The 27,700-nt window shown below is 46.7% G+C and overlaps 1 protein-coding gene across 1 annotated transcript in view; it reads right to left on the reverse strand.

Annotated features, from left to right (window-relative positions):
- Positions 1-27,700, reverse strand: part of CSMD2 (CUB and Sushi multiple domains 2) — a 653,486-nt gene that overhangs the window by 94,100 nt on the left and 531,686 nt on the right. The window contains exons 33-43 of the mRNA XM_050747220.1: positions 21,434-21,529; positions 20,011-20,214; positions 19,478-19,602; positions 18,327-18,423; positions 17,124-17,228; positions 13,203-13,321; positions 12,610-12,679; positions 10,216-10,332; positions 6,805-7,014; positions 1,638-1,763; positions 1,057-1,245 (exon numbers count right to left, since the gene is read on the reverse strand). Of these exons, the coding sequence (XP_050603177.1) occupies positions 1,057-1,245; positions 1,638-1,763; positions 6,805-7,014; positions 10,216-10,332; positions 12,610-12,679; positions 13,203-13,321; positions 17,124-17,228; positions 18,327-18,423; positions 19,478-19,602; positions 20,011-20,214; positions 21,434-21,529 (1,458 nt within the window). The remainder of the gene's footprint in view (positions 1-1,056; positions 1,246-1,637; positions 1,764-6,804; positions 7,015-10,215; positions 10,333-12,609; positions 12,680-13,202; positions 13,322-17,123; positions 17,229-18,326; positions 18,424-19,477; positions 19,603-20,010; positions 20,215-21,433; positions 21,530-27,700) is intronic.

Below are 27,700 nucleotides of genomic sequence, written 5' to 3' on the forward strand. Positions count from 1 at the left end.
TTGTTGCACAGCACGTGATGGGCCAACAATTGTGGAATGACCCACTGGTTACGCACAGCAGAGCTCTGAAAATCTGAAAAATGAACTGAGGCTATAATAGTTTTAGAAATCACGGTTTTACATTCCAACACCAGAACGGCTCAGTTTCGCAAACAAGGTCCCTCTTTCCATCGAGAGTTAAACTGAGAGTCTGAGTCTGAGAGTGAGCCATCTGTGAAATCCTTCAGCTCTTGTGAAATATAAATGAGAAGTTCCATTTTACTGAGGAAGAACCTGAAGCTCAGAGAGGCAAAGGGGTTTGAGTTGGAGCCTGGGGTAATCTGATCCCAGACCTGGGGCACTCTTTCCTGGGTTATTGCCCTTGCTAAGGCTTCCTTTTTCAAGACAAAGTCCTGCCTCTCCTCCAGGAAAATGCTGGGCTGCCAGAATGAAGAGGGAAGGCAAATGGAACTGAAGTGTGCAGATGAGGGTGGAGGCAGCACAAGCTCTTGGTCACCTTCCATCCAGGTTCTGGGTAAGGAAGAAGACCCAAGGAAGTGCCACCTCCAGCTCCCTGATAGATCAACTCAGGTCTCTCCAGTCCCGTGTAGAAGGAGAGTATAATGGAGCAGGGAGGGGGAAGATGAAGAGGGGAGCAAGAGAGTTCTTAGAAAGAGGCTTCATCCTCTTTTCCCTTTGGGCAGGTGCCTGGATTAACTCTACCTCTCCAGCCCTCAGCATACATTGGGCTCCCACTCCCTCACGTGGAACCTTCCCTTCCCATGGGGGTCCTCCAGCCTGTCAGGGTGGATCTTCCCCAGGGCTAGGTATGTCTTCCTCTTGGCTGTGGCCTACATCTCCTCCAGGTCCTCCCTAGTGCTGGCCCGGAGCCCTGTCACCAGGACCCTCTCCGTGGAGACGCTGGACCACACCATGTGAAAACAGGATGGACCATGGTTTGCCTGGACCTCCAGCCCTGGAGATCCCATGGAGCAGGCAGGTGGAACAGGGGATTGCTCTGGACCAGTCTCTACGAGCACCTGAGGAAGAACTGCTGGGGATGAGGGAGGGACATACCTTCACACTTGGGCAGGGGGTGGTCCCAGTTCCGGTTGGTGCCATGTTGACATGTGAGGACAGGATGTCCAGTCAATTGATACCCTGGGAGGCACTCAAAGGTCACTGATTGTCCCACGTTGTAGCCAGCTCCCCTCACAATGCCATTGGCAAAGGGCTCTGGGTCTGGGCACTCTTGAAGTTCATAGGCTGGAAAAGATTGGAAGAAAAAGTTGCTTTATTCTCTCCGACCAGAAAATAGGAGTGGCAGAGAGCATAGTGGTAAAGCCTCACGACTTGGACTCAGATGGACCTTTGTCATGTATGAGTCGTTGGCTTTGGGTAAGTAATTTAACTTCTGTACGCTTCAGTTTTCCTGTGTATAGAATGATTATTTTGAGGACTACGTAGGATAACACATGCATAGCTCTTTCCACAGTACTGGCACATGGTGAAAGCTCAGTAAATAGTATCTATTATTAATAATTCCATAGGAAAAGAAGACTCAAGGAAGACATTGCTCAACTGGACCTCTATTCACTGAACACCACTGGGGGCCAGGCGCTGGCCTAACTCCTTTCATGTTGCTTATCTCATTGAACCTTCACAACCAGGATCAAGTTCCCAGACATAGGAAGCGGCGACGGGAGGAGTTGAATTGGTTCTTTCCAACTCCGAGAGATCAAAACCTCTCAGGAAGGAAGAAATCTGGTGGGAGTAAGTCAAATCTGTGGCAAGGTGAGAAGCTTTTCAGAGGGAGTAGCTGGGCTGTGGGACGTGTGACTATCATAAAGCAAGTCCCTTCAAAGAGCAGGGAAGCTGCTTCCATGAGAGTGGGTGGCCTGATTCTATAGGAGATGCCTCCGTGGAAGCAGCTGAGGTCAGTCCATCGGGGAGAGGCCAGTGAGAGATTCCTGAGCAAGGCCTTTGATGAATTGGGTCCACAGGACACAGAACAGCCTTTGTGGCAGTAATTGGGCCCACTCCACTCAGGAAATTGGCAGTGGGAGGGGAAAGAATGTTCCTACAGTGGGAATCCTCAGTGGAAGTAGTTGGGACCGGCTGGATGCTCCTTGGAAATAGATGTGTTTCTTATACGTAATAACAACGTCAATAACGCGGATCTCGAAGCTAACATTTCCTAAGCACTCACGTGATAATGGTGGCTGTGTTTCCATTCAGTACCTCAGAGGGCAGTCTCAGGGGAGGAATTGGGCAGGTTTCCCTGGGAAATCATCGAGGTAATTGGGTGTGCCAAAAACTGTGCAGCCACACGGTGGGGGCGGCTGCTCAGCCCCAGGACAGGCCTGGCCCTGCGGCACCGGGGTTTGGACCATTTGGCAATGAAAGTCTTAGCGAAAGCAGGGAGCCTTTTGCCCAGGGAGGCAACCCAATGGGATGGGTTGGGTCTTTGCAGAAAGGCTCAGGGTAACCATGTGGACCTAGAGATGGGGACGGAATGAAGGGAGTGGCTGTGTGTGAGAAGCCAGGAGCAGCCTTGATGAGAGCAGCTGGGCCTCTCCTACAGGAATCATCTCCAGTGGAAGGATCTAGGCTCTTCAAAAAGACAGAAACTTCAGTGAGAGTACCATGACACTGAGAGAAACCTCAGGGCCTGTTCCCCTGGAAGAAGAGGGCCATATAAGGCAGAAATAAACCCTAAGAGGAGGAAGCATGAACTTCCCCAAAGAAGGACTCCTCACGGGGGCAGGTGGGTTTGTTCTAAAGGGACACAAGTGGTGACAATGGGAACACACTTCCAAATAGTGCCATAATCAGGTAGACACCATTTCAACCAAAATGACATTATTTTAAGACATTAATAATGATGATGCCTAGCATTTGGGGACAGTTGTACGTCTTAGCTATTTCCCCAAGTTCTTTATAAACAGAACCCTCCTGAGAAATTGTCACGGAACACATTAAGCATGTAGGACCAGGAGGCCTGGCTAGGAGTTCTTTATGCTGCCACTAAGAACTTAATGGGAATCTTTACTCGAAGAAGAGAAAAGAAGACCCTAGCATGGGAAGTGCAGAGTGTCAATTGGAGGAATTTTGAGAAAGAGTAAAGAGTTGGACTTCTAAGGAAAGTCGAGGGGCCATAGAGAGCTGGGTCTGTCTGCCAGAAATAGCCTCAGTGAGGATAATGACTCGTTTATGAAGCTGGGTCCTTCCCCAGAGAAAAAACCTGGGGAGAGTGGTCAGAGCTTGCTTACAAGGTGCAGCTCCATATGGCAGAGGAAGGTGTAAACAGAGAGTGTGGGCTTATGGTCAGGGAGAATTATTTGGGCCTATCACAAACGATGAGGTCTCTGTGGGAGTACTTAGGCCTCTGGCCCTAGAGACAACGTAGGCCGAGAGGTTGGGATCACCCCAAATGAGAAGCCTTAATGGGGGTGTAGCCCAAGTCTGAGGGGGGCAGGTACCCCGGCGCCATGTGTGGCTCCACAGGAGTCCTTGGGACTGTGGCAGACAGGTGAACGCTGAGGGAGTAGCTGGGCCTGGGACTGAAGGCGAACATCCAGGCGAGTCCTGAAGGTCACACACTTGTGGGAGGAGGGGGCCCATTACAGGGTGGAAGCCCCGTTGGACGTTGCTGTGCCTCTCACATGTTGGGCCAACTCCTGGTGGAGGAGCTGGGTGTCTGAAGGCAACTCGCTGCCCCCTGGCCTCCCTACACAGGCAAAGTCTTCAGAGGAGGACTGGGCCTCTGGAGGCTGCAAACCTCAGCAGCAGAGACAGGCCCATCCCAGGGAGGGACACTAGCCCCGAATGTTGGCTTGTCGTCCAGGAAACCTCAGGGGGACAGAGGGGCCCCTTGTGCAGGGTGGCCATTGTGGGAGCATTTCCCAAGGTGCGGGCTGGGGAAGCAGGGGCGAGTGAGCCCAAGGCCAGGGCTCTGTGGGGGTAGTTAGGCCTCTTCTGTTGGGGGAGTCAATGGAGAATCTGAAGTGGCCACATAGGGACAATTTTTACAAGGACAAGTGGGCTCATCACACGTGGAGCACAGTGAGTGGCCGGTCCCATCACAGGGATTCAGTGGCACAACTGTGCCTGTTGTCTAGGGTTAAGGCACAGTGCACGGGGTGGGCCCAAGGCAGCTGTCCCTGGCACAATGGTGGCACCACCATTCCTTATATTTATCAGACGGGGAAGGTCTCAGGGAGAGAGCACTTGGGCCTGGCAGGTGCTCAAGTGCTGAGCTGAAATGTGTCTCCCGAAACTCATATGCTCATGACTTCACTCCTTGTGAATATGACCTTACGGGAAATAGATAGGATCTTTACCAAACTTATGGATATTAAAATGAGGTCACTAGGTTGGGCTCTGATCCAATATGACTGGTATCTTTATAGAAGGTGGGAATTTGGAGACAGAGGCACATGAAGAGCACCAAGTGAAGATGAAGCCAGAGGTCGGGGTGATACTTCTAAGAGCTGAGAATCCAAGATTGTCACGAACTACCAGAAGCCAAGGGAGGGGCCTAGACAGAGTCTCCCTCATGGCCCTCAGAAGGAACCAACTCTGCTGACACCTTGGTCTTGAACATCCAGGCCCAGAGCCACTGGACAGTAAGTTTCTGTTGTTTAAGCCACCCAGTTTGTGGTACTTTCTTATAGTAGCCCTAACAAACTAAGACACAGGGAACGCCTTGGGGAAGGCACTGCATCTGACTCTGAGAGGACATATTTGGGACCAAGTCCCTCCTGTGACATCACAGCCATCCGAAGCATCATGACCTGTTTGACAGGTACACACCTCCCAGATAATAGGAACAGACATCCTCGGGCAAGGCTGGCCTCTGTGATGAGCCTGCACACACCTTCCCTGGGTGTGGCAGCTGTACTAACACCAGTGAAGTGGCTCTGTCTGGGTGTAAGGCCCAGCTTCTCCTGAGGCTCCCTCTAGGTGACAAGCCCAGCCACACTCACCGTTCCGAGACGGACCCCGGAACCCTGAAGTCTCCTGTAGAACAGATTCAGTTGCACCTACCTCGTGGGATGCCCTTTAAGGCTTTCCCTAAATGACAAGCCCAGTCCCCGCTCAGTATTCTTCTCTGGCAAGGGAGGAGCTCCATCCACTCCACGTTATTTCCAGAATAAAGAAGTCAAGTCTCAGAAAGCTGCATATAGGATGGTACTCTTTATATAGAAAACATGCTCAAAAAATTTTATAAGATGTTACATAGTTTTCACAGGTACATGTAGCATACATGTATCCAGGCCTGGAAAGGTCACACCTAAACAACAGCTGTTTCTGGAGAATAATCCTGGGTTTGGAGGCTGCAGACAAAGAGAGCTTTGGCCTAACTTGTAAGGTTTTAATTTCTTTCTTGTATTTTTCTTTTTTAAAACAAGATAAATATGTTTGTAAATTGTTTAATTAAAAATTAACTTTAAAAAACAAAATTGCAAAACTATAATACAATCCAATTTTGGCTAAAAATATAGCTACAGCAATATATATACTGAAAAAAGGGGGGAATATATATTGAATTGTTGAAAGTGTATATCTCTGCATAGGGTAATGATGGGGTGGGATTATGGGAGGATTTTGACTTTCTGTGATGGGTATTAGGGCCTGAATATTTCTGTCCCCTCAAATTCCTATGTTGAAACCTAATCCCCCATGTGAGGGTATTTGGAGGCAGGGCCTTTGGTGGCCTACCCTCATAAATGGGATTAGTTCCTTTATAAAAGAGATCTGAGAGAGTTCTTTTGCCCCTTCCACCATGTGAGGATGCAGTGAGAAGGTACTGTCTATGAACTAGAAGGTGGGTCTTCACCAGACATGGAATCTGTTGGCACTGTGATCTTGGACTTCCCAGCCCTCAGAACTGTGATAAATAAATTTCTGTTGTTTATAAGCCATTTGGCTTATGGCATTTTGTTACAGCAGCCTGAGCTAACACAATGTGCTCACAAAATTATCTACAGTGTTTAAATATTTTTTCTTTACAAACATGAATTAGTATTGGAAAAAAAAATCTAAAAATATTTTAAAAAATTCAGTGGAAGAATCTGAGAAAGGTGTTAGAACAAATGCTTCAGTCAGTCACAATAAGGGAAGCATCCAAGTGGGATGTTGGGCTTACTCAGGACCACCATGTACAGTTGCACAGGTTGGGCACAATCTCCACATCCACAGGTGATGGATGGTCCACAACACAGGGGAACCTGAGTGTAGATGGGGCTCTTTCCAGGGAATGTCCGGGAAGGAGTGAGGCCTGTCACGGGATCCCACCTCAGGGAGGTAGAGCTGTGGTGAGTGTGGTTGGGCCTCACAGGAAAACCTGCTCCTTGTGCAAGGCTTAGAGGTGCCCTTGGGACTGTTACTAGAATCCTCCATCCTATCATAGGAAGAGCTTTGCTGAGAGTAATTGGGCTTGATGTGCAGGGAAGGACCCTGGGGAAGTAATTCAGTTCATCAAGCCCGAGGGGAAGTGACTGGCTGGACACTTGGGGATACCTGAGAAGGCACAGATGGGACACTTGCCCAGGGATAACTACAGATTGGGAGCCTCAGAGGGTGCTGCTGGGCCTGCCACTCTTGAAAAGGCTGTGGGAGAACTTAAGCTGCCAAATGGGGTTAGATGGCCGTGGGGGCCGGAGTGATCTGCCACCAAAAGGAAGCTTCCCTGGCTGGACCTGCCACTGCAACCCACCCCTTCTGGTGTTCTGTCTTCCCCATGGAAGGCTGAGAAGGTGGGTGGTTGGGGTAAGAGATGGGGATAGACAGAGAAGCAAAGGCGGTGCTCCTTGTCCTTACCCTGATACTCCAGCTTGAATCCTGGCCGGTTCTGGGAGTGGTCGCTGTGGAAATACACGGTGGTCTCGTGGGACGTGGAGAGGAGGGAGCTCGGAAGCTCGTTTCCGCTGAATCTTCCCATCATGCGGCTAGTCTCATAGGGGCCATTCCGGATTTCGATGTAGTCGTGGTTGGGCTCAGTGGAGAAGTTCAGGAACTGGATGTGAGCTCCTGGGAGCAAGACAGAGGCAGACAGTGCCCAAAGCAACACAGTCCTGCCTCAAGTGTGCTGCCTCCTGGAAGCAGCTCCTGCCGGAGCCATGAGTCCCTACTATTGATTTCCCACCCAGCCTAGGCTCTTAGAACAGGCTTTGGAAATTGCCAGTCCAGTCAAGCCTCTTGTCTTTGACAGGGCTGAACTTAAGAGTGTATTATTCATTCAAAAATAAAGGCATCAGTCATTTCAGAGCTCCACTGGAGTTCATTTTATTTTGTTGAAAACAAAGTTCAGGGTCAACACTTGTTTTAATTTTTGATTCATATGTCCAATATCAGCATAAAGATAGTTTTGCTAGAATAAACTTTCCATTTAAAAATAACACCCCCCATATTTAATCAAAAGACATGACCTTCAATACTGCTGTTTTCTAGAGCCCTTATGATAATTCAGAAACATAGGGCTTAGAAGTATACTTTGTCCCCTCTGTTCCATAAAGAAGCCAAACAAAGTTTACACTTTGGGATCTTAGTGAGTTAATCAAGACCTTCTAGCAACCTGACAGGTTAAATAAATCTAATTAAGTTCTTAATGTACATATTAATATACTGTTTCAAGAACAAAGGTGGGAACATTAATGTTTGTTTACTGATAAGATTTTTCAAAATTAGATCACTATGGAAAATGTTATTGAAGAAATATATTTACTGAGCATAGGAAAAAGCCCATACTGCATTGCTAATTGTAAAAATCAGAGGACAAAATAGTATGCTGTATACAATTCTAATTTTTGTATTATAAAACATGGAAGAATATTAATTCACTTGCTAAGAATATTTGCTGGGCATTTGCTGTACATCAGGGCTGTGCTAGGCATTGTACAGAATGAGCAAGATCAAGCAGGTCCTTGTCTTCATGAGACTTACATGCTAACGGTGGGGGACTAAGTCATTAGTGATTATCACTGCATGATGAGATTATAGATGGATTTTCATTTTGAAAATTGGCTTATCTGTACTATCTAATGAGCTCTGAATAAGCGCATGAGTGTAATTTTTTTTTGTATCTGATCATTTAAAGAACAAAATAAAGACTTGACACTTAATGTTGAAGACCTTTCATCTCCTGCCCTGTTCCATTCCCCTCCTGCCCTCCACAGAAGCAATCACATGAATTTGGAAGATATCCTTCCAGTTCATGGTTTTGAATTCTTAAATATGTATCTGGGTTTATGCGTTTTCAACATTTACATAAATATTATACTGTGCATACTTTTTTTTTTTTACATAATATTGTGTTTTTCAAGGTCTATCCATGTTAATATACAAAAAGATAGTTCATTCATTTTAACTGCATGTTAATTCCATTTTATGAATTATCCAGCCACACAGTTCACTCCCCAATTCATGAACATGCAGATTGTTCCCAAGTTGCAGATAATTTTGCGATTTTTTTTTTTTTTTTTTTGAGACGGCGTCTTGCTCTGTTGCCCAGGCTGGAGTGCAGTGGCGCCATCTCGGCTCACTACAAGCTCCGCCTCCCGGGTTCATGCCATTCTCCTGCCTCAGCCTCCCGAGTAGCTGGGACTACAGGCGTCTGCCACCAAGCGCAGCTAATTTTTAGTAGAGACGGGGTTTCACCGTGTTAGCCTGTGATGAGCATCTTTGTACACATTATCGAAGGAGCCTCTACTTTTCATTCCACCGCCCAGGCATCGTCCCCTTATACAGGAGCACTGAAGGCTGCATGCTCACCAAAGGGGTTCTTTAAGGATGGCGGAATTTCTGACTTGAGCTCCGCGGAAAGAACTGGACTGTGACCGCCATCTAGTGGAGCAGCATGTAGCTGCAGCAGCTCTTTACAAGCTGAGACCAGGTGCCAAGTTAGGGACCTCGGCAGAATCCAACATTAACTTGAAAGCAAGGGATCCGGGGCCTCTGCGACTGGACCCAGCAGTAGCTTATTCCCTGAAGCCTGAATTAGCACCCAGAACTTAGAGATGAAAATGGTGGCTGAACATAAGGACTTCCAAGGAAAGCCACCTCATTCACACTTCTGTTTGCCTTTGGATGTTGCCCTCCCCACCTTCTATCATCTTGGTTCTGTCCCAAGACTGGATGCAGAGGTATAGGGTCTCCCAGATCCTCTTAATGTCTCAAAGTCTGGAGTCTCCTAAGGCTGCCGAGGGTGTCATCGCTTCACACCCAGTTTCCTTCAGAAGATGGTAATGAACAGAAAATAACATCTTTCAGAGGGCCACCAAGCTCTCTCCTCCCCTCCAACCGGATTTAGAGAAGGCCAGTTAGACTGCTTTTTCCCAAAAGCCCCTTCTCTAATATCTAATCACACTCCAGGCTGAATAATGAAGGGTAAAATGGGAGATCTTCATTTCTGGGGCTCACAGACTGGCATTTAGGGCTGTGCGGGCATAATCCCCTTGGGACATTTCATTCCTAGAAGCAGTGCAATGGCTGGGGCAAGATGACCCATGTGAAAAGCCCATCGGTTCCATGTAAGCACAAAGCCCTCGTCCCTTCAACAGAGACATTTGGGGTTAAATGATATTCCCAGTGCATAATCCGTGGATTACCAGCAATTAAATTTTGTACCCACACTGATGTCCTCCACACCCTGACAACCTCCCATTGCCTGGCATACTCGAGCTCCAAAAACAAAACAAAAAACAAAAATAACCCCCCCCCAAAAAAAAACAACCTTCCCAATCTCTAGGCCATCTGGAATGTGCATACGAAGAAGAATGCAAACTCAATTTCACATTGATTTGGCTCAATTTAATTAGGATGATAAATCAGACATTGGAGTTAAAAGTACAACTTGGGGTCCAATCTCTGTACGACAGATTTCCTCCCCTTTTTAAAAAAAATCCCTGAGTAATTAATTTTTAATTTTTAATATCAAGTGATACAGTGTTAGGTATAACCCAAGTACTTTCTCATTCCACATTCCTGGATTTTAGTTTATGGCTCAAATAATAATAATGGCAACCCCTAAGATTTTTCTCCCCCTGTATGTTAATCTCTGCCATTCTTAATTGGTCTTCACAATTGCACAAGAGGTCAATAGATGAAAAAACAGAGAGGCAGAGTGCTAAACAGGCTTGGCCCAAGGTTGTGCTAAGAGATTTTGGCGGACAGTGGTTTTAAGCTCAGGGGTCTGGGCATGAAGCCTGTCTCCTCTGGGGGTTGGAGACTTACCAAAGCCCACGGGCAATGCTATTTTCCAGGAGCAGTCCATGTTACTGGGGTAGTTGCCTGGGAAGCCGGGGCTCAGGATCACCCCCTCCATCTCCTCCACTGTTCCCCCACACTGTGCTGTGACAATGAGATGAGACAGAGGGTCAGGACAACATCAAGGGGTGTACAGCGCCCTGCCAATGTTTGGAAGCTCCCTTCAAGCAGCAGTTTTTAAGCTTTCATGAGTCATAAAGCCCCTTGAGAATCCAAAGGAATCTTCTTAAAAGACTATGCCCATGGGCAACATTCAGTATGTACATTCAGGAAGGGAAGTGCATTCTAGGACAGCCTAAAAGTCCACAAGCCCAAGTTATGGACCCTTGACCTTGAACATGCCCTTCACAGGTCAGTTCCCTGGTGAGGATGTGCAAGAAAAGTGAAGTTCTGTGCCAAAAGAAGTCCGATCATTTCTTACCCTATCCCCCAAATCTCCCTCTCCTCACTGCCCAATCCACTCTTCCAAGACTGCAGATAAAGGATAAAAAAGGCCCAGTCCCCATTCTGTGCCCGGCACCATGCCAGGCTCTTCTCAAATATGCATTTCAGGGGGCAGGGTGACCGGCAGGGGAGGCTCACCATGAGCCCATCCTCAGAAAAGTGACTGTGATCAGCGTTTCACAGGAGCCAACCATCAGGCTGTCTGAGTGACCCAAGGGCTTAGGGACATCTGATATGCCAATCAAGGTGAGTTCAGAGTCATCTGAGGATGCAGGGCTGGGGTGCTCCTGCAGTCCGGTTAGTTGACATCAGTTCTTTTCTTTTGCATCTTATTAGGAAAAGGTTGCGTGAACAGAAAGGGGCTAGCCAGTCTTAGAGACCCAGGGAAAGGATCGTAGAACAGGGATTGGCAGGTCCAGGCAAGTGTTTTCTGGGGAGAGGGCAGCTTGGCAAACAGACCCGAAAACAGTGCAGAGTAGGCTCCAGCCTCGACTGCCTGGGTCACCATCCCACCTTCACTTCCGATGGGATCATGGGCAAGTTCAAAACCCTCCAGAACTTAGTTTCCCACAACTGTAAAATGGAACTAGTGACAGCACCTATTTAACAGGGTTGTTATGAGGCCACATCAGAAAGGACTGCCTTTTACTTGGGACAAGGCTGGCATATGTTGTAAACCCCCAAAGAACAGCAGCTGCTGTTAAATGGATGGTTTCCATGGCAAGGTCTTTGTAGTCTCTAATGGGGGAAAGTGCCTTGGGCTGACCATTCACATTTCTGGCCTGCTCCACAGATGCCCATGACCTACGCCGTGGTGAAACCACAGAGGAGAAATGCTGTCGTGCTTGAGTGTCACTCCCTTACCTCCCTGCACTTCCTACCCCAAGGTCAGCCTTGAAGGGCACCTCACAGTCGACTGGGCACCAGAGAACCTTAGGTTTCCGTTCCTGACTCTGCCACTTCCTTTTTAATCCTAAAAGACTGAGATTTCTTGTTTGCAAATTGAGGGTAATGGTACCTCCCCTGAAGGGCTGATATGAGGAAATATGAAGCTCCATGCCTAGCATATAATAGATATTAAATAAACGTGCCTTTCTTCCTTGCCTAGCTGGCCCAGAAGCTTCTGAAGGGGAGATGCTGTCTTTTCTTATGTCTACTGATCTGCTCATCACTGCTGTAGCACAGGGTAAGGGACGAAGCCAAGTCCTTGTTTCACACGTAACCCTCAGCATTTCTTTTTCTTTTTTCTTTTCTTATTTTTTTTTTGAGATGGAGTTTTGCTTTGTCACCCAGGCTGGAGTACAGTGGTACAATCTTGGCTCACTGCAAGCTCCACCTCCCGGGTTCAAGTGATTCTCCTGCCTCAGCCCCCTGAGTAGCTAAGATTACAAGTGTGTGCTACCACATCTGCCTAATTTTTGTATTTTTAGTAGAGATGGGGTTTCACCATGTTGGCCAGGCTGGTCTCGAACCCCTGACCTCAAGTGATCCATCCGACTCGGCCTCCCAAAGTGCTGGGATTACAGGCGTGAGCCACTGCGCCTGGCCACCCTCAGCATTTCTTTATTAGATTTGTCTGTCTGTCCCACAAGAAGTTATGGGGGAAGCCCAAAGTGCCTAGAAATTTCATCTGGGATCTGATTGATTAACTGGAGCCAGAACGGTCATCATCATGTTTTCAAATGGGCAGACCTCCTGTAACTTTTCATTTGGTGGGGCAGAGGATTCCAAAAGTCATGACTGTGTTAAACGGGAGTTACAGATTATAAAAACATCAGTTTAAAATGACTGACTTGGAACAAATCCAGAATATCAGACTTTCTTCTGATTTGAACTTGAACTCAATGATACACTACTGAGCTAAGATCCCTGAGAGAAAATGGGTTGGAATGAATTGTAAAGTCTGGGCTCTCTTACCAATACAGAGTGGAGGAGGGTAGTTCCATCGCCGCACGGTTCCGGGCATGCAGGAGATGTGGGCGTGGCCCTGGAGGAATCAGGAACAGGGATGGGCTAGCTGTCCCCGTGGGCACAATTGTATGTACAACCAGGGGCTGTACAGGGGTCTGGTTCAGGGGCCTCATGTTAAGGAACAAGATACACAAAGACACACAGATCCACTGTGGGATGGGAGTAAGGCAGAGGGAGAGAGAATTTGGGGAAGGACAATTATTAACAACCATTACTAAAGAATTCTCATTATTAGAGGTTTCCTTGTGAGATTCCTTTAATTACTAAATTCCCTGATGGCCTTCAAAGGGAAATTAAATTTCCCTAAAGCCGAATGAAACCCAACTTTGCAGGAACACATTGGAGGTTGGCTTGTGCCAAATTGTTAAAGTCAGCAGAGTTTATCTTTCGCATGAACAGCTCCAGGAGAGGATAATGGTACCCAGGGGACCTGGGGGCTGCTCCCTGTTCTTTGGTGACTGTAGCTCTGCTGGTACAAGGCTGGCCAACCACGTCTCAGGGGACACCTGTTTCCTGCTCTAGGGTGTCAGGGGAGGTACCTGGAGGGCATATCCCGGCTCACACTGGAAAGACACTACATCATTCACCAAGTAGCGCTCGCCAGTCTTCACCCCATTACTGGGCACAGCAGGTTCCGGACAACTGCTCAGGCCCACCGCTAGACAAGACAGAGACAGAAGGAAAGGAGAATGGACTAGCCCAGCAGGTCAGCACGGCGGTAGGCTGGGGTGATGCTGGCGGCAGGGAGAAGGGGTGCCTCTAATTTGTGCTTTCTCTCATCTTGTAGGCTAGTTCTTCCCAACTGTCTTCACCTTGCAGCACACAGAGAAAAACAGAATATTTACATGGCATGGAGGCTCAACAGACCAAAGCTCCTTGGGGAAGGTGGGTGTGATCCCAGGGGATGCTGGCTGTCCTGTCCACCCACTGAGCTCTTAGAGAGGGGGCTTAGCTAGGGAGACTTCTCTGCATGCTCTCTTCCCACATCCCTCCTGCTTCCTACTCTTAACTCCCCTCTGTCTTCCTTATCCTAAGAAGACAGATCCTGTGGACTAAGACAGAGCGGGGGAGAGGGAGAGAGAGAGAGAGAGGAGAGAGAGAGAGAGAGAGAGAAAAGAAAGTCAAGAAGGAAGGAGAGCAGGGAGGGACGTATCAGCGATGCTCAGGGGCTCAGTTAGAGTCAGTTAGAGTCAGACCAAACCCAGTCTGACCCCAGGTCTGCCAAGTGGAGGCCAAGACCTGAGGCCACATGAGCTCATGTCTGACCCTGTCCCCTGCTCTCCCTGCCTCCCCTCCTAAAATGGTCCTCATCCTGCTTTGAATCCCTCCCTGGCTGCCTCTCACACAGCAAATGGGAGTGTAGCATTTCCAGACAGGGGGCTTCCTGCCTCTTCTGTGCTTTGCAGGAGTCCATGTACAGGTGCAGGCACTTCAGATGCACTAAAAAGTTTCTGTGCCTTGCTGGACTGGACTTGGAGGGCACTTCTCCAGGGGCAAGGGCTAGAAGACTCATAAGGAGGCGGAGAGGTAGCTGTAAACTCTAAAGTGGTCTTCTTCATCAAGGAGGCAGAAAGGGGTGGATGGCGAACTATGTACCCGGGTGGCATGGCCCAGAGAGTGTGGGAGATGGCAGCCTCGGCCCTTCTGGAGGCTCCCTTGGGGGATACAGGCTCCCTGAGGAGTCCACCTGTATCCAGTGCCCACAGGCAGCTAGGGGCTCATGGAAAAGAAACAGGGAAGGATCAATCAGCCTAGACCACCAGCCACCAACCCATCTTCCCAGGCAGCAGCAGATGAGTCCTCATGCCACATTCAGAGATGAGACTCTGATAACTACATGTGCTTTTTTTCCTTCTGAGGGAAACTCACATATAACAAAATGCACAAATTGTGCATGAACGTGGTAATAATCAAGTAAACATCATAATCTTGAGTGTACCTGTGCTGAGTTTTGACAAATGCCTGTACCTTTGTAACCCAAACACCTGTCAAAACCACAGAACGTTGCTATCACTCTGGAAATTCCTTCACACTCTTCGCAGGCAATTCCTGTCCCACATGTGTTTTTAAGATGTGAGTGTGATATTTGGAAATGAAAGCTCTCTGAGCCTTGTCCAAAACTCTCAGCAGCTGAGACAAAAGACCCCAAGGACAAGCATTAAAAAAATCATCAAACTGAGTTTCAAGTGATTCATTTGTCATCTTGTCTATTTCTCCCCCTTCCTCTCCATACTCCAAGTAGAACAAAACTCACTATTTAGTGCAGTGGTTGCAACTAAGTAGACTGACTTATTGGAAAGACCTACTTACTGTCCAGTGATGGACAGAAAAGTGAATGAGAACAAAAAAGCGTGGTAGGAAGAAAAATGGAATGGGAGAAAGGTGAGGCTGAAGAGAAAAATGGAGGGAGATAGAGAAAAGTCCATTCTAACTTATCTTACGCTACACAGATTGATTTTATTTAAGCCATGCTTACAGCAAAGGAAAATTTTTTTAATCATATGTAATGTATTACTTTTGAAAGCATATTGCTCCATTTCCATTTAAATTAAATAAACATTAATTATGAATCATAGCAGTGGATGTGACTTTTCAGTACCCTTCGAAACCATTTGCCTCTACAATAGCAGTTAATTCTCTATCGTCTGTGAGCTCTTTGTAGATTATCCTACAAAATAAAGTATAACTACAGGGCCCTGGCTCCTAGGAATTCCAGTCTCCAAATACAGTGGGAAGCTCTGTTTCTCCCTCCTAGCTCTTCCCATCATGAGGGGACAACATATGAAATGTCAGCTACTGAGAAAACTGCCACTCCCCTTGGACAAATAAAATTGAGAAGAGGTGGATTTTTTCCTGGGAATGAGGCAGTAGAATGGTAAAGTGATTTAGGAAGAAAATGTGTCTTTGGAAGAAGAAAGAACAGAGAGGATTCTAGGGAACATTTAAGAACTCAAAATATTGGATAGAGAAACAAAACTGGAGAGAACAGAGAAGAAGGGGTAAAAGGAAAAAATGTGATTTAGTCAAGAAACCCAGGATATTTCACTGCACCAGGGGAGTGAAGCCTTACACATCTGCTGGGAGGAGTCTCAGAGGTCCCTGTCCTACCCTCTGCCCTGCAGGGTCTGCTTCTAGCTGTCCTGAGCTGGGTCTTTTTTATTTTTTCCAGGTGCATGCTTCAGTTCTTTCAGGTGACGAGCATCCTGGGATCTATGTAATTCTTTCCGAAGCAGGTGGATGAAGTTCATTTGTTTCACAGACCCAGGTAGGCATGTGTGTAACATATAGTTCTGACCCAATCAGGCATCTAGCACCAAGTGGGCCTTCTTTCTGCTCAGGCCCATGCTGTCACAGATGGTCAAGCCAACCATGCCTTCCTACATTTTTCTCTTCCTGTTGCAAACCTAACAACTCAGGTATCCACTTCTGCAAGGCCTAGCTTTAGCTCCTTTCCTTTGTACTTTCTTAGCACCTCAGGTTTCACTAAAATGACTGTGTCCATGTCCATCTCTCCCTCTAGATTTTGTGCTTTTGAAGGCAGGGGCCTTGTCTTATTCACCTTTGTTCTGTGGAGACCTAACACAGGGCGTGGCACATTGCAGGTGCTCAATGTTTCTTCACGACATTTGCTTCTTCACCTGCCCACAACCATTCTCTCCCTTGAACCACTTCTCTACCATCTAGAGTCATCCAAGAGAGCACCTGTAATGCTGTCATGCACCTCTCCGTATCTACCTCTCTCTAGTGGACTTTGACTGACCCATCTTAATTGTTCCCAATCCGAGCACAGTGCCTGGCATGTTGTAAATGCTCAATAAGTATACGCTGAATAAAAGTGCAAAAAATGCTGCTGCCTACCTATTCTTCCCTGTACCCAGTGGAGAAAGGGGGTGGGGCAGGCAGTCCCAGTATGCAAGCAGTTTCCCTAGAAACCTCTTTCTTTGATCCCCAGAAGGCACATCCACAAATCTTTTTCTGTGAAGAGTATTTAGTAGTGACCACTGAGGGATGCCAGAAGCCAGGATATAAGGGTTTGAGCCTGCAGTGAGAAATCTGGTAGAAGATGAGTGAGGTATCCAATGAGAGGAGGAACTTCAAAAATAATCGCATCACAGAACTAGGGGTTAGAGAGGCCAGGTTTTAGAACTGGGGGAGGAAGGCACAATATTCTTACATCCCAATTATATACTGGGACCTTGGCCAATGCAAGTCCCCTTTCCATACCTGGTGTGGATACTGAGCAGGCATACAGGTTTTCGAGTAACAGACACTTGGACGAGAACTCAGCCTTGAGGAGGTTTCAGACCTTCTCCAGGCTTTAGCATCCTCACCTAGGCTTGTGGGAAGGCTTACGTGGGATGGACAACATGCAGCTCCAATATAACCCTTGCTCAGAAGGGGCTCAGTAACTGCTAGGTCCCACCCTGAACCCTGTACCAGCCAAGACCCCGGATTCTTACTTTTGTATTCCAAGTGGAAGCCAGCTGCAGATACGCTGATATCTGAGTAGAAATGAAGGTAGAGCTGGTTGGAGGTGCTGTTCAGAAGGGCAGGCACAGTTGTTCCTAGGGCAAGGATACCAGGGGTCATTTAAGTTTGGCTCCTCCAGGCCCTTGCATTCCTTCCCATTCTTCTGGATTTTGCTACCTGCTGACATTCTGCTCCCAAGGCCCCCAGATGTCCCCAGTTATGAAACTCACTAAATGACAAATTAGCACTCCTCAGAGGGCTAGGTGTCCAATGGCTGAGGGAGGGGAAACTCTAATCTGCTTGCTGTAAAATGAGCAGCGGCAGGGCCATGTGTCCACAGGAGGGTGAGGTATGAGTTCGGTCTCCTCTTAGCCATCTTCAGGATAGCTTTGACCCGTATTATTCTCTGGGCAGTCCTGCAGGGTGGACAGTTTATCTGGAGCATGTGACTCCTCTTTATCTCCTGGCCATCTAGAGTTCTGGGCCTAAAAGATTCAGATAATTGCCCTGGCCACTGGGCACAGCTATACACCACACTCAGTCAGAATTCCATCACTAGAATGGCAAAATGGTGTTGCCACTTTGGAAAACAGTTAGGAAGTTCCTCCAAAAGTTAAACATAGAGTTCCCCCATGATCCAGCAATTCCACTCCTAGGTGTATACTCAAGAGAAGTGACAACATGTGTTCACACCAAGACTTGTGCATGAGCATTATTCATAACAGCACACAAGTGGAAACAAGCCATTGACTGATGAACGGACACACAAAATATGCTCTGTCCTTACAATGACGTGCTGAACCATACTGTGACTTGGTGAACTTTGGAGACATCATGTTAAGTGAAAGAAGCCAAACACAGAAGGCTTCCATTTATATGAAATGCCCAGAATAGGCAAATGCATAGAGATAGAAAGTAGATTGCTGGTAACTAGAGGTTAGGTGTGGGCTGGGGAGGGGAGTGCAAATGGGTACCTGGTTTGTTTTGGGGTGGTCAAAATGCTCTGGGACTAGATAGTAGTGATGGTTGTAGGACCTTTTGAATCTACTGAAAACCACTGCTGTGTCCACTTGAAAATGGTGAATTTCATGGAATATAAATTATATCTCAATAATAATAATGATAATAGCAATGTTCATGATGATGAGTTCTAGCACCACCCTCCAAACTGAAGTCCCTGGAAACCAGCTTACCTGAGAAACTCCCCAGCATGGTTACAGTGTTATCTGCACCATCAAATACTTCCAGGGAGTCCCAGTTCTGCTCTGTGACAAAACTGATGACTTGGATCTGGGAAGGCAGAGGATTGAATTGTTGGTTAGACAGCCTACGTCCCTCCCTCCTTCTCTGCTTTCCCTTTCTGCCCTTCCCATAGTTAATTCAAATTTGTTGAGCATCTACTCTGGGCCTAACACTATGCTAGTCCCTTCCAATAAAAGTAAGATGCAGCCCCAACTCCAAGGAGCTCGTTGTCCAGTGGGGAAGACAGATGTGGAAAAAAATGATTAGAAGACAGTGGGATATTTTGCAAAGTAGAGAATGGGGAAAAGAAATTCCAGGAAGTGGGAAGATAGTCTCACTGACTGTCTCCTCATCTCTGGAACATTCCTCGGGTTTCTCCACTTTCCTGCCTTGATTGCATCAGATGTCCTGCAGCAATGAGCCCATAACCCACTCCTGCCCGGATCTGTCTGCTGGAGTCCCAGTTTGCTGCCTCTCTTTTGGCCTTGCAGGCTCCTGACCCTCTTCCATGCCTTGGCACCAATGCTGGGGACTCCCTTTGCCTGGCTCTTACCCCTGGGTACCAGTTATGCCCCCAGTTCAGCTTCTACAGCTCAGGCTGTGCGAGGTTCCCTAGGTGTGTGCCTGGCAGTTCTCTGTGCTTCAGCTGTGCTGGGTGCTTTGCTCTTTCTTCTCATCAGCACTGCCTCCCTTCTAACCCTCAAAATCTTAAGAAAATCTTTAGCCATTTGAGAAACAACTTCTATGAATCCTTCCCACACTTCAGATTCCAGCTCCAGGCCCATTCCTTCTTTTAGCCTCCCCTCCTGGCCAGGGCCAAGTGATGTCCACCTCTCCTCCTTCCTGGATTACCCAACTCCCACCGCATGCCCCTGAAGCTCTTGGGGTCTGGAACCTACTGTGTTTTCTGCTTGGGGGCCACATCTCCACATTTGGACTGAGTCTCCTTAGCCACAGGGCCAGGTGCAGGGCTGATATGTCTCTTCCTGGCTTACCCTGACTCAGGCCTTGGCACCAGCCAGCATGTGCGGTCGGCCACCTGTGAGCAGTTACCTGTGAGCAGACGGCCACCTGCCCGACCGAGGCGCCTCCTTGCCCCTACCTGGATGCCAGCGCCTTCGGGGACCACGATCTTCCACACACAGTTGAGGCTGTTGAGGTATGGCTCTGGGAAGCCGGGGGACAGGATGGTGCCCCTGCGCTCCGTGAGGTTGCCTCCACACGGCACTGGGAGGAGAGGCCGTCGGGTCAGAGGCTTTGTGGCCTCCCGTGGGAGCCTCCCCAAGCAGACTCCTCCCTCAGGGCCCCCAGCCTCTGTTTGTCCTCCTCCCCATGGGAGCGTCTCCCTAATGTCCCCAGTCCTGCCTTCTCCATGGCCTCTCCCCATGCAACTCTCTTTGGGGCCCTGGGCTCCGCTCCTCTCTCCACGTGTGCCCCCTTCCCAGTACCCGGGCTGTCTTCCACACAGCCCACAGCGCCGGGGACTGGAGCTGACTGGAACACCCCACCTCAGCTATGCGGTGGGAAGCGGCCGCTGTGTGCCGTGGGCCATCGCTGGGGCTGACTGCCTCCCCTAGAGGGTAAGGACTACGTACCGCCCCCCGCACCCCCAACGCCCGGGTCCTGGTTACTCACCCACACACGTGGGTGCTGAGACGTTCCACTGGGCCAAGGCCCCAGGCACAGGGAGGCACTCAATCTCTGGCGACCCCTGCAGGGCATAGCCGGAGTTGCATTCGAAGCGGACGATGGCCCCCACCGAGAAGTCACTGCCCAGCCTCTTGCCATAGCGGGGTTCCGGCACAGAGCTGCACTGCGTGGCGCTGGTTCGGGGAACCGCTGCGGGGGACAAGGGCACTGAGGGGAGGACTCACCCCCTAGAAACTGGCCCAGGGACAGACATACAACGGGTCTGGAACAAAGACCGTCTGGATGAAACCCTGAGAGGCTCTGGAAGCTCTCCCGTAGGGAAGGACTCGAGGGCTAACTAGAAAGATGCCTGTTACACTGAAGCATAGTTGGACACACAGTGCTACAGCACAGCTCCTGGAAAGCATGGGAGGTAGAGCCGTGGACCTCCCACAGACCTTAGGCCCAGTTTTGTTCTTTGCCTTCCCAATGACGCCCCTCACTCAACAGGGTCCCACTTTCCCTAGCAAAGAGAATGGGCCTTCCTCCTCCACCTTCTCAGGGCCTTCACCCTGCCTCTGTCCTGTTTTCCCCGTGTGCCTTAAGATCCTGCCTGGGGCCCTGCCCTCCATGACCCCCGTCCTCTCTCCCTCCTGCCGCCCACAATGGCTGATGGGCCCGGGATGGCCTCCCCTGTGGCAGGATCACCCCTGCAGAGAAACACAGCTCATCCTGGGCAGAGTCGAATGAACAGGACCATGCTTAGAACCTGGGCCCTACAGAAGTGGATGTTCTCCTGGGCAAGTGGAGGTTGGGGCCTGGGGGTGAAAGCCGGGGCGCTCCAAACTGCCTTTCTGGGCCGGTAAGGAAGGGGACTAACAACGACTGGCTAGCTGGTACCAGCTACTTCCCGAAGCCTCTTTGCATCCTATCAGTGAGGCATTGCGATTGCCCTCTTCTCACAGGTGAGCAAACAGGCTCTGAGGCCTGGCGTAGCTGGAGCCCAGCTCCAAGGTGGGGAGGTGGGATTCAAATCCATGTCCACGGCACTTCAAAGCCTGTGTTTTCCCTGCACCTTTACTGTGCCTGGCAGACAAAGCCAAGCTCCAGGGGAGTCTAGGTAAGTCACCTGAGCTGGTCTCTTCAGTGCCATCTGGACCATGCCAGACAATGGGTGGGGTGGGGAAGGGGAAAAAATTAGCTTCCCTTGTCTGCTTTCCTTCCTCATTTAACACAGAACTTGTCTAAGAAATGTCTGCTGAGTAAGTGAATGTATAAAATTCAACTGAATTTCAAGGAATTGCCCTACAAACTAGTAACTGCCCCCAAACACCCTGAGACTAGAGGTCAAAGATCCCTGTTCCTTCGATCACGAGTCCCTTAAGAACCGAGATCACCTTCCTACCTCCGGCGTCCATGTCCTCCATACCTTGGTAGACAAAGTGGAAGCCTCTGGCTGGTGCGAGGCCTTTGGCACTGAACTTAATGAGAACTTGATTGGAGGTGGCCAAGGGCAATGATTCTCCTGCCGAGATAAGGGGCAAGGAGGAGAGAACAGTGAGTCCAGCAGGTGGGTCCAGAAGATAAAATCCAGGCCAGGAAGGATTTTATGCAGCAATTCCTAGCAATTCCTTCCAGTACCCCATGCAGCAATTCCTTCCACATTCCAGGCCTTCCTGAAATGAAATCTTACATTTTTTACTGCACTTTACAATTTAAAGTTTCTAGAAAGCTTTTCATCCACAGTCTTAACTTGACCTGTGGTCATGGTGAGGTTGGCATGACAGAGTTGAGTACACTCATTTAATAAAGAAAGAAAGAGAGGCCCAGAAAGATTAAATGACCTGTGCCGGAAAGCAGAAGGCTGCTAAGGATGTGTGGAGCGAGAGGGATGGAGAGAGTGGCTGTTACTAAGCCGACTGACTGGTGGTTTACTTGGAAAACTGACATCAATCTGCATTTTTAAAAATAGTATTGGCTTCTGGGAAGGAGGATGATGTGATCATCTGGGAGCAACTGGTCTTTCCCAGACACTCTCCCACCACCCTGTCGATAACCAGAGTGATGGTGTAATTTATTGCTCATACTAGAAAACTTCTAAGAGTCAAAGAAAGCGCTATCAATAGTTACGGTGGGACTGTCCCAGGCAAACCAGGATGTACTATTACCGGCCAATAACACACAAACTGGGGGGAAGCTGCATGGCCACAGGAAACCAGGGTAGGCTGACAGCCTTTGTAGCAGAGGACAAAGGTGCATCTTCTGCTTGGTGTGGTACAGATAGGCCAGGGGAGAGACAGCACCAACGAGACCTGTAGCCAATTAGTGTAGTCGCCGTCCTGGGGAAGCCCAGGGAGAACATGGGTGGAGGCAGTAGCATGGCCACTCTGCCTGCTGGCCCCCTGCAGACTTAGGGACCCCTGGGAAGGGCTGCTGACCCCAGACCCCATTCTCAGGAGGGAAACAGTGATTACAGAGAACCAGGCTATATCTCCACTACAGTGAGGGCTAGAGTTAGGACCCACAAGGGAGCTACTGGGAGGTCCACCTGTACTTCCAGGAAGCTGAAGTGATGCCACCAACATGGGAGCAGAGAGCCTTTCGCAAAACAGGCTTAGATGTACATGTGACCCAGAGGACTGAGCCTGGCTAGGAGTCATTGCCCCAGCTAACAGTTATTGCCCCAGCTAACAGTCATTGCCCCAGCTAACAGTCATTGCCCCAGCTAACAGTCATTGCCCCAGCTAACAGTTATTGCCCCAGCTAACATGTAGCTGGCAAAGCAGAAACTCATGAAGACAAAGCTTCCCTTTGTTATCACTGCCACCTCCAACTCCTCCTCCAGATGGATGTGAGCAGAGTGAAACTCAGCTTTTCTATTTGGCCTGACAGATGTGGATAAGGACCCTAGTGAGCTCTCACAGAACCCATGTCAACTTCAGCCCTGAAGGCACATGGGCCTCCATCTTCGAGAGAGAGCAAATGGTAAAATCACTGGACATAAGAAAAAATGTTAAAATTTTGAGGAAGGAGATCACTCTGAGAGGTCAAAGCAAATACTTTATTTGAACCACAATAAAGAACAGGCAAAACTCTCAGCAGATGTTCAGTCATGGTTGTCATGAGATTAAATCTAGCATTGCATCTGTGAAGTCAGAGGATGAAGGATCTGAGATCAATAGAGATGAGAATGCTAGTGCAAGCAGCTGGATTCCACAGAAACTGAACAGTGAAGTGGAGATGAAATTTTGGAAATTCTCTCAGAATCCACAGAAAAAGTATAAAGAGATTAAAATAATGAGAGAAATGACAAGTGACATGAAAGATGAAAAAAAAAATCCATATGCATATATCAGGAATTCCAGAAAGAGAAGACAGAGAAATTGAAGGAGAAAAAAAGTCACTTAAGGCAGGGTGCGGTAGCTCACATCTGTAATCCCAGCACTTTGGGAGGCCGAGGTGGACGGATCACCTGAGGTCAGGAGTTTGTGACCAGCCTGACCGACGTGGTGAAAATCCATCTCTATTAAACATATAAAAATTAGCCGGGTGTGGTGTAGCACAACTGGAGTCTCAGCTACTTGGAAGGCTGAGGCAGGAGAATCGCTTGAGCCTGGGAGGCAGAGGTTACAGTGAGCTGAGATCGCACCACTGCACTCCAGCCTGGGCGACAGAGTGAGACTCTGTCTCCCCCGCACACACACAAAAATCATTTAAGAAAGAAGACACTTTTCCTAAGATGTGAGGTTCAGACTGAAGTATTTGCCAAGTGCAAGATAGAATTAGTGAGAAGAGACTTCCACCACAACACATCCTAGTGGGCTTTTTCATTAACAACAAAAAAGAAAATCATATAGACAGAAAAGCACAGGTTATGTACAAGGACAAAGAATCACGCTGGACTCCAATTTGTCTGTAACAGTAAATGGTGGAATAATTACTGCAGTTTTGAAAGATAAAGTTTGACCCATAATTTGATTTGCAATCAAGTTGTTATTTATATCTATGTCAAAAGGAAAGCATTCTCATATATGCATGGTGACAGAAAGTACTGCAGTTATAAGCCCTACTGAAAACAAAAAAAAAAAAAAAACGAAAAAACGAAAAAACAAATCCAAAACTAAAGTAGGGAATTCAGGAACCAGCAGGGATAAATACAACCAGAAAAGTATAATGAGCTAACAAAACAAAATGAGCTAACAAAACAAAATGCAAATGCAAAAATTTGCTCTTGGGGAAGAAGTCCACAATTTAAAAAATAACCACTATAACATTAATATAAAAGTCCAAATATATCAAGAAGAACTTGAAAATTTAGAGATGGGTCAGGTATGTATGGAAAAGCGAGGAAGCAAAATAAAAACAACACAAACAAAAGCACAGAAAGAATAATACAAGATGACAGATGTCAGACCAAGTAATTCACTTGTAAAATAAATGAGTCAACTTCCTCTTAAAAGAAAAAGAGTTGGAGAAAATGAGAGAAGATATGTCGGGAAAACAGATGCAAAAATTGCTAGAAATACAAGAAGACAACAAAATATCATAATTGTAATGGGAAATACTTTCATGCAACATTCACAATCATTGATACATCAAATAGAAAAACAAAATGAAGACTGTTGAGTAGCAGTCCTTTAGCTTTTTCTCCCCCAGCACAACTCAGGGACAGGGACTTAGTGCACTCCCATCAGTACCAATGGCTCATTACAGTGTTTCTCCGAATGAGGAATAAGGGACTCTCTGAATACACTGAAATTGACACCTACAGGTTTTTTTTTTCTTTTTCTTTTGAGATGGAGTCTCGCTCTGTTGCCCAGGCTGGAGTGCAATGGCGCAATCTTGGCTCACTGCTACCTCTGCCTCCCGGGTTCAAGTGATTTTCCTGCCTCAGCCTCCCCAGTGGCTGGGATTACAGGCACCCACCACCATGCCCAGTGAATTTTTGTAGTTTTAGTAGAGATGGGGTTTCACTGTAATCCCAGCACTTTGGGAGGCTGAGGCAGGTGGATCACTTGAAGTCAGGAGTTTGATATCTACAGGTCTTATACATCTCTCTCTCTCTCTCTCTTTCTCTCACTCTCTCTTCTTCCTCCCCCAACCTTTTTTTTTTTTTTTTTTTTTGAGACGGAGTCTCGCTCTGTCACCCAGGCTGGAGTGCAGTGGCCGGATCTCAGCTCACTGCAAACTCCGCTTCCCGGGTTTATGCCATTCTCCTGCCTCAGCTTCCCGAGTAGCTGGGACTACAGGCGCCCGCCACCTCGCCTGGCTAGTTTTTTGTATTTTTTTAGTAGAGACGGGGTTTCACCGTGTTAGCCAGGATGGTCTCAATCTCCTGACCTCGTGATCCGCTCGTCTTGGCCTCTCAAAGTGCTAGGATTCTCCCCTACCTTCTCCTTCCTTCTTTCCCTTCCCTTCCCTTCCTGTTTCTATTGGTCCTATACACTTATATCTATATCCATATTTATATCTATGGGTCTTAAATGTAGACCTCTCTATCTCTCTTTACTTGATCCTTACTATACCTCTAAATCTATAGCTATACATCTATCTATCTATCTATCTATCTATCTATCTATCTATCTATCTATCATCTATCTGTTTTGAAAAGGCATCCTACTCCAGGAGTTCCTGATTTACACTCTTGGTTGGGTGTGTATGTGTGAGGTGGTGGTTACAAAAAAATCATTTGGTTGAGAATCACTGATACAATAGATTTGAATAACAAAATTGAGTAAGACTGATTTAATGGCAATTACAAATCTCATTTACTCCTAACACTATAGGAAGTAGGATTCTTTCTCTTTGCATTTTACAGAGGAGGAAACTGAAGCTCAGAGAGGTCAAGTATTGTGCCCTAAGTCATCTAGAAAGCAAACAGGAGAGCTAAGAAAAGAGTGTGATTGTACAGCCTCAGCTCATTCGTCCTGCTTCTCTACCTTACAGAGAATACACATCCTTCTTAGATATTTAGAAAACTAAAAAAAAAAAAAAAAAAGGTCCTTGGCTACTGAGAGGACCTCAATTAATCCTCAAAGAAGAAATGGTACAGGCCACATTCTCTCACTACATGGAAATAAAAATATAAATTAACACAAAAGTTTAATTCATCAAGAACAAAATCCATATTCTTAGGGGAAAAGGAAAGACATTCTTAGCCAACTCTTGGGCAAAAAGAGTAAACAACACCATGATGAGCTATTTAAAAAGTAATTATGATGAACACAGTACATAACAAAATTTACAGCATGAAGCCAAAACTATGCTTGGAGGTGAATACATCGCTGTAAACATGTTCCTTATTACGCAGAGAAGATATTGAACAGAACTCTCAATTCAAGCAGTTAGAACAAGAACAAAATAATCAGAAGAAAAATATGAGGAAGGACATGATGAAATAAAGGCAGAGATTAATCAAAAAATAACAACAAACTCTGCAGAATAATTGATAAATTGCAGCAATAAAGATTAAAAAAAAAAAAAACAAAAAACACAAAATACCTGGTACAGCCAAGGAAAAAGGGGATGATGAATGCCCGATGCAGCATAACAAAGGCAGGAATATCACCGCTAATACAAAGCAGGGTAAACATCACCGTAATACATTATATAAATTGTGGTACTAAATGTAAAGGAAATTATGAAATTGATTTTTTTACTAAAAGCTAAAATATCAACATTGATATTAGAGTAATATACCTGAATAGACCAATAACTGTGAAAAAATAAAATAAAAGAAAAGCCACTGAAAAGGAGGAGATAAAATAATGAGACAAATTTATTTGCAGATGATATTACTTCTTGCCTAGAGGAGCCAGGAGAATTAGTTGGCAGTGAAAGCAGTATTATGAAGAGTCCAATGACTTTACGAAACAAATATGCCAAAAACGCCAGTCTTTGAATATACTAGCAAAGACCAGCTAGAAAACATAACGGGGGAAAAAAGACCCATTTACAACAGCAACAAAAATCTCCATGAAATGTCTAGGAATAAAGTTAACAAAAAATGAATACTGCCTAAATAAAAATTATAGCATCGTTCCAAGGGCTACAGAAGATAAACAAATGGAGAGACATGTTGTATTCCTGGATGGGAAGAAGAGTTAATATTATAAACATGTGAGTTCACCCTAATTTAACGTGTAAGTTTTATTAAATCTCAGTCAAGATTTTGATGCAATGTTTTAAACTTGACAAAATATTTCTAAATTTAATTTGGAGGCAAAAGTAAGCAACAACAGCCAATAAAAATTCAAAAAAAAGGATGACTCTGGGGACTTATAATACCATGTGTTTAAAATTATTATATAGTAAACACTATTATAGTGTTACAATAATTAAAACTGAAAAAGGAATAAATAGACATTTAGAAGAAATGGATAAAAAGTCTAGGAACAGACACTTCATAAATATTTAGTATATGTAAATTTGGCATTTTGAAAATTCTGCTAGGACAACTGATTAACTATATTTGAAAGAATATGGTTAGATTCCCTATATCGAATAATAAATCAAAATAAATTCCAAAGGTATTAAAGCAGTGTGATGAAACTAAGAAGTGAAAGAAAACACAGAGGAATATTTATTTGACCAGCATAAAAGCAAAGGAGAAAACTATAAAAGAAAATATTGATAGATTTGATAGCATGAGAAATTTACATATTCTGACATTAAAGCACCCTGATGAAAATTATAT

The sequence above is a fragment of the Macaca thibetana genome, chromosome 1 (genome assembly GCF_024542745.1).
Source record: "Macaca thibetana thibetana isolate TM-01 chromosome 1, ASM2454274v1, whole genome shotgun sequence".
In the NCBI taxonomy this organism is placed as follows: Eukaryota; Metazoa; Chordata; class Mammalia; order Primates; family Cercopithecidae; genus Macaca; species Macaca thibetana.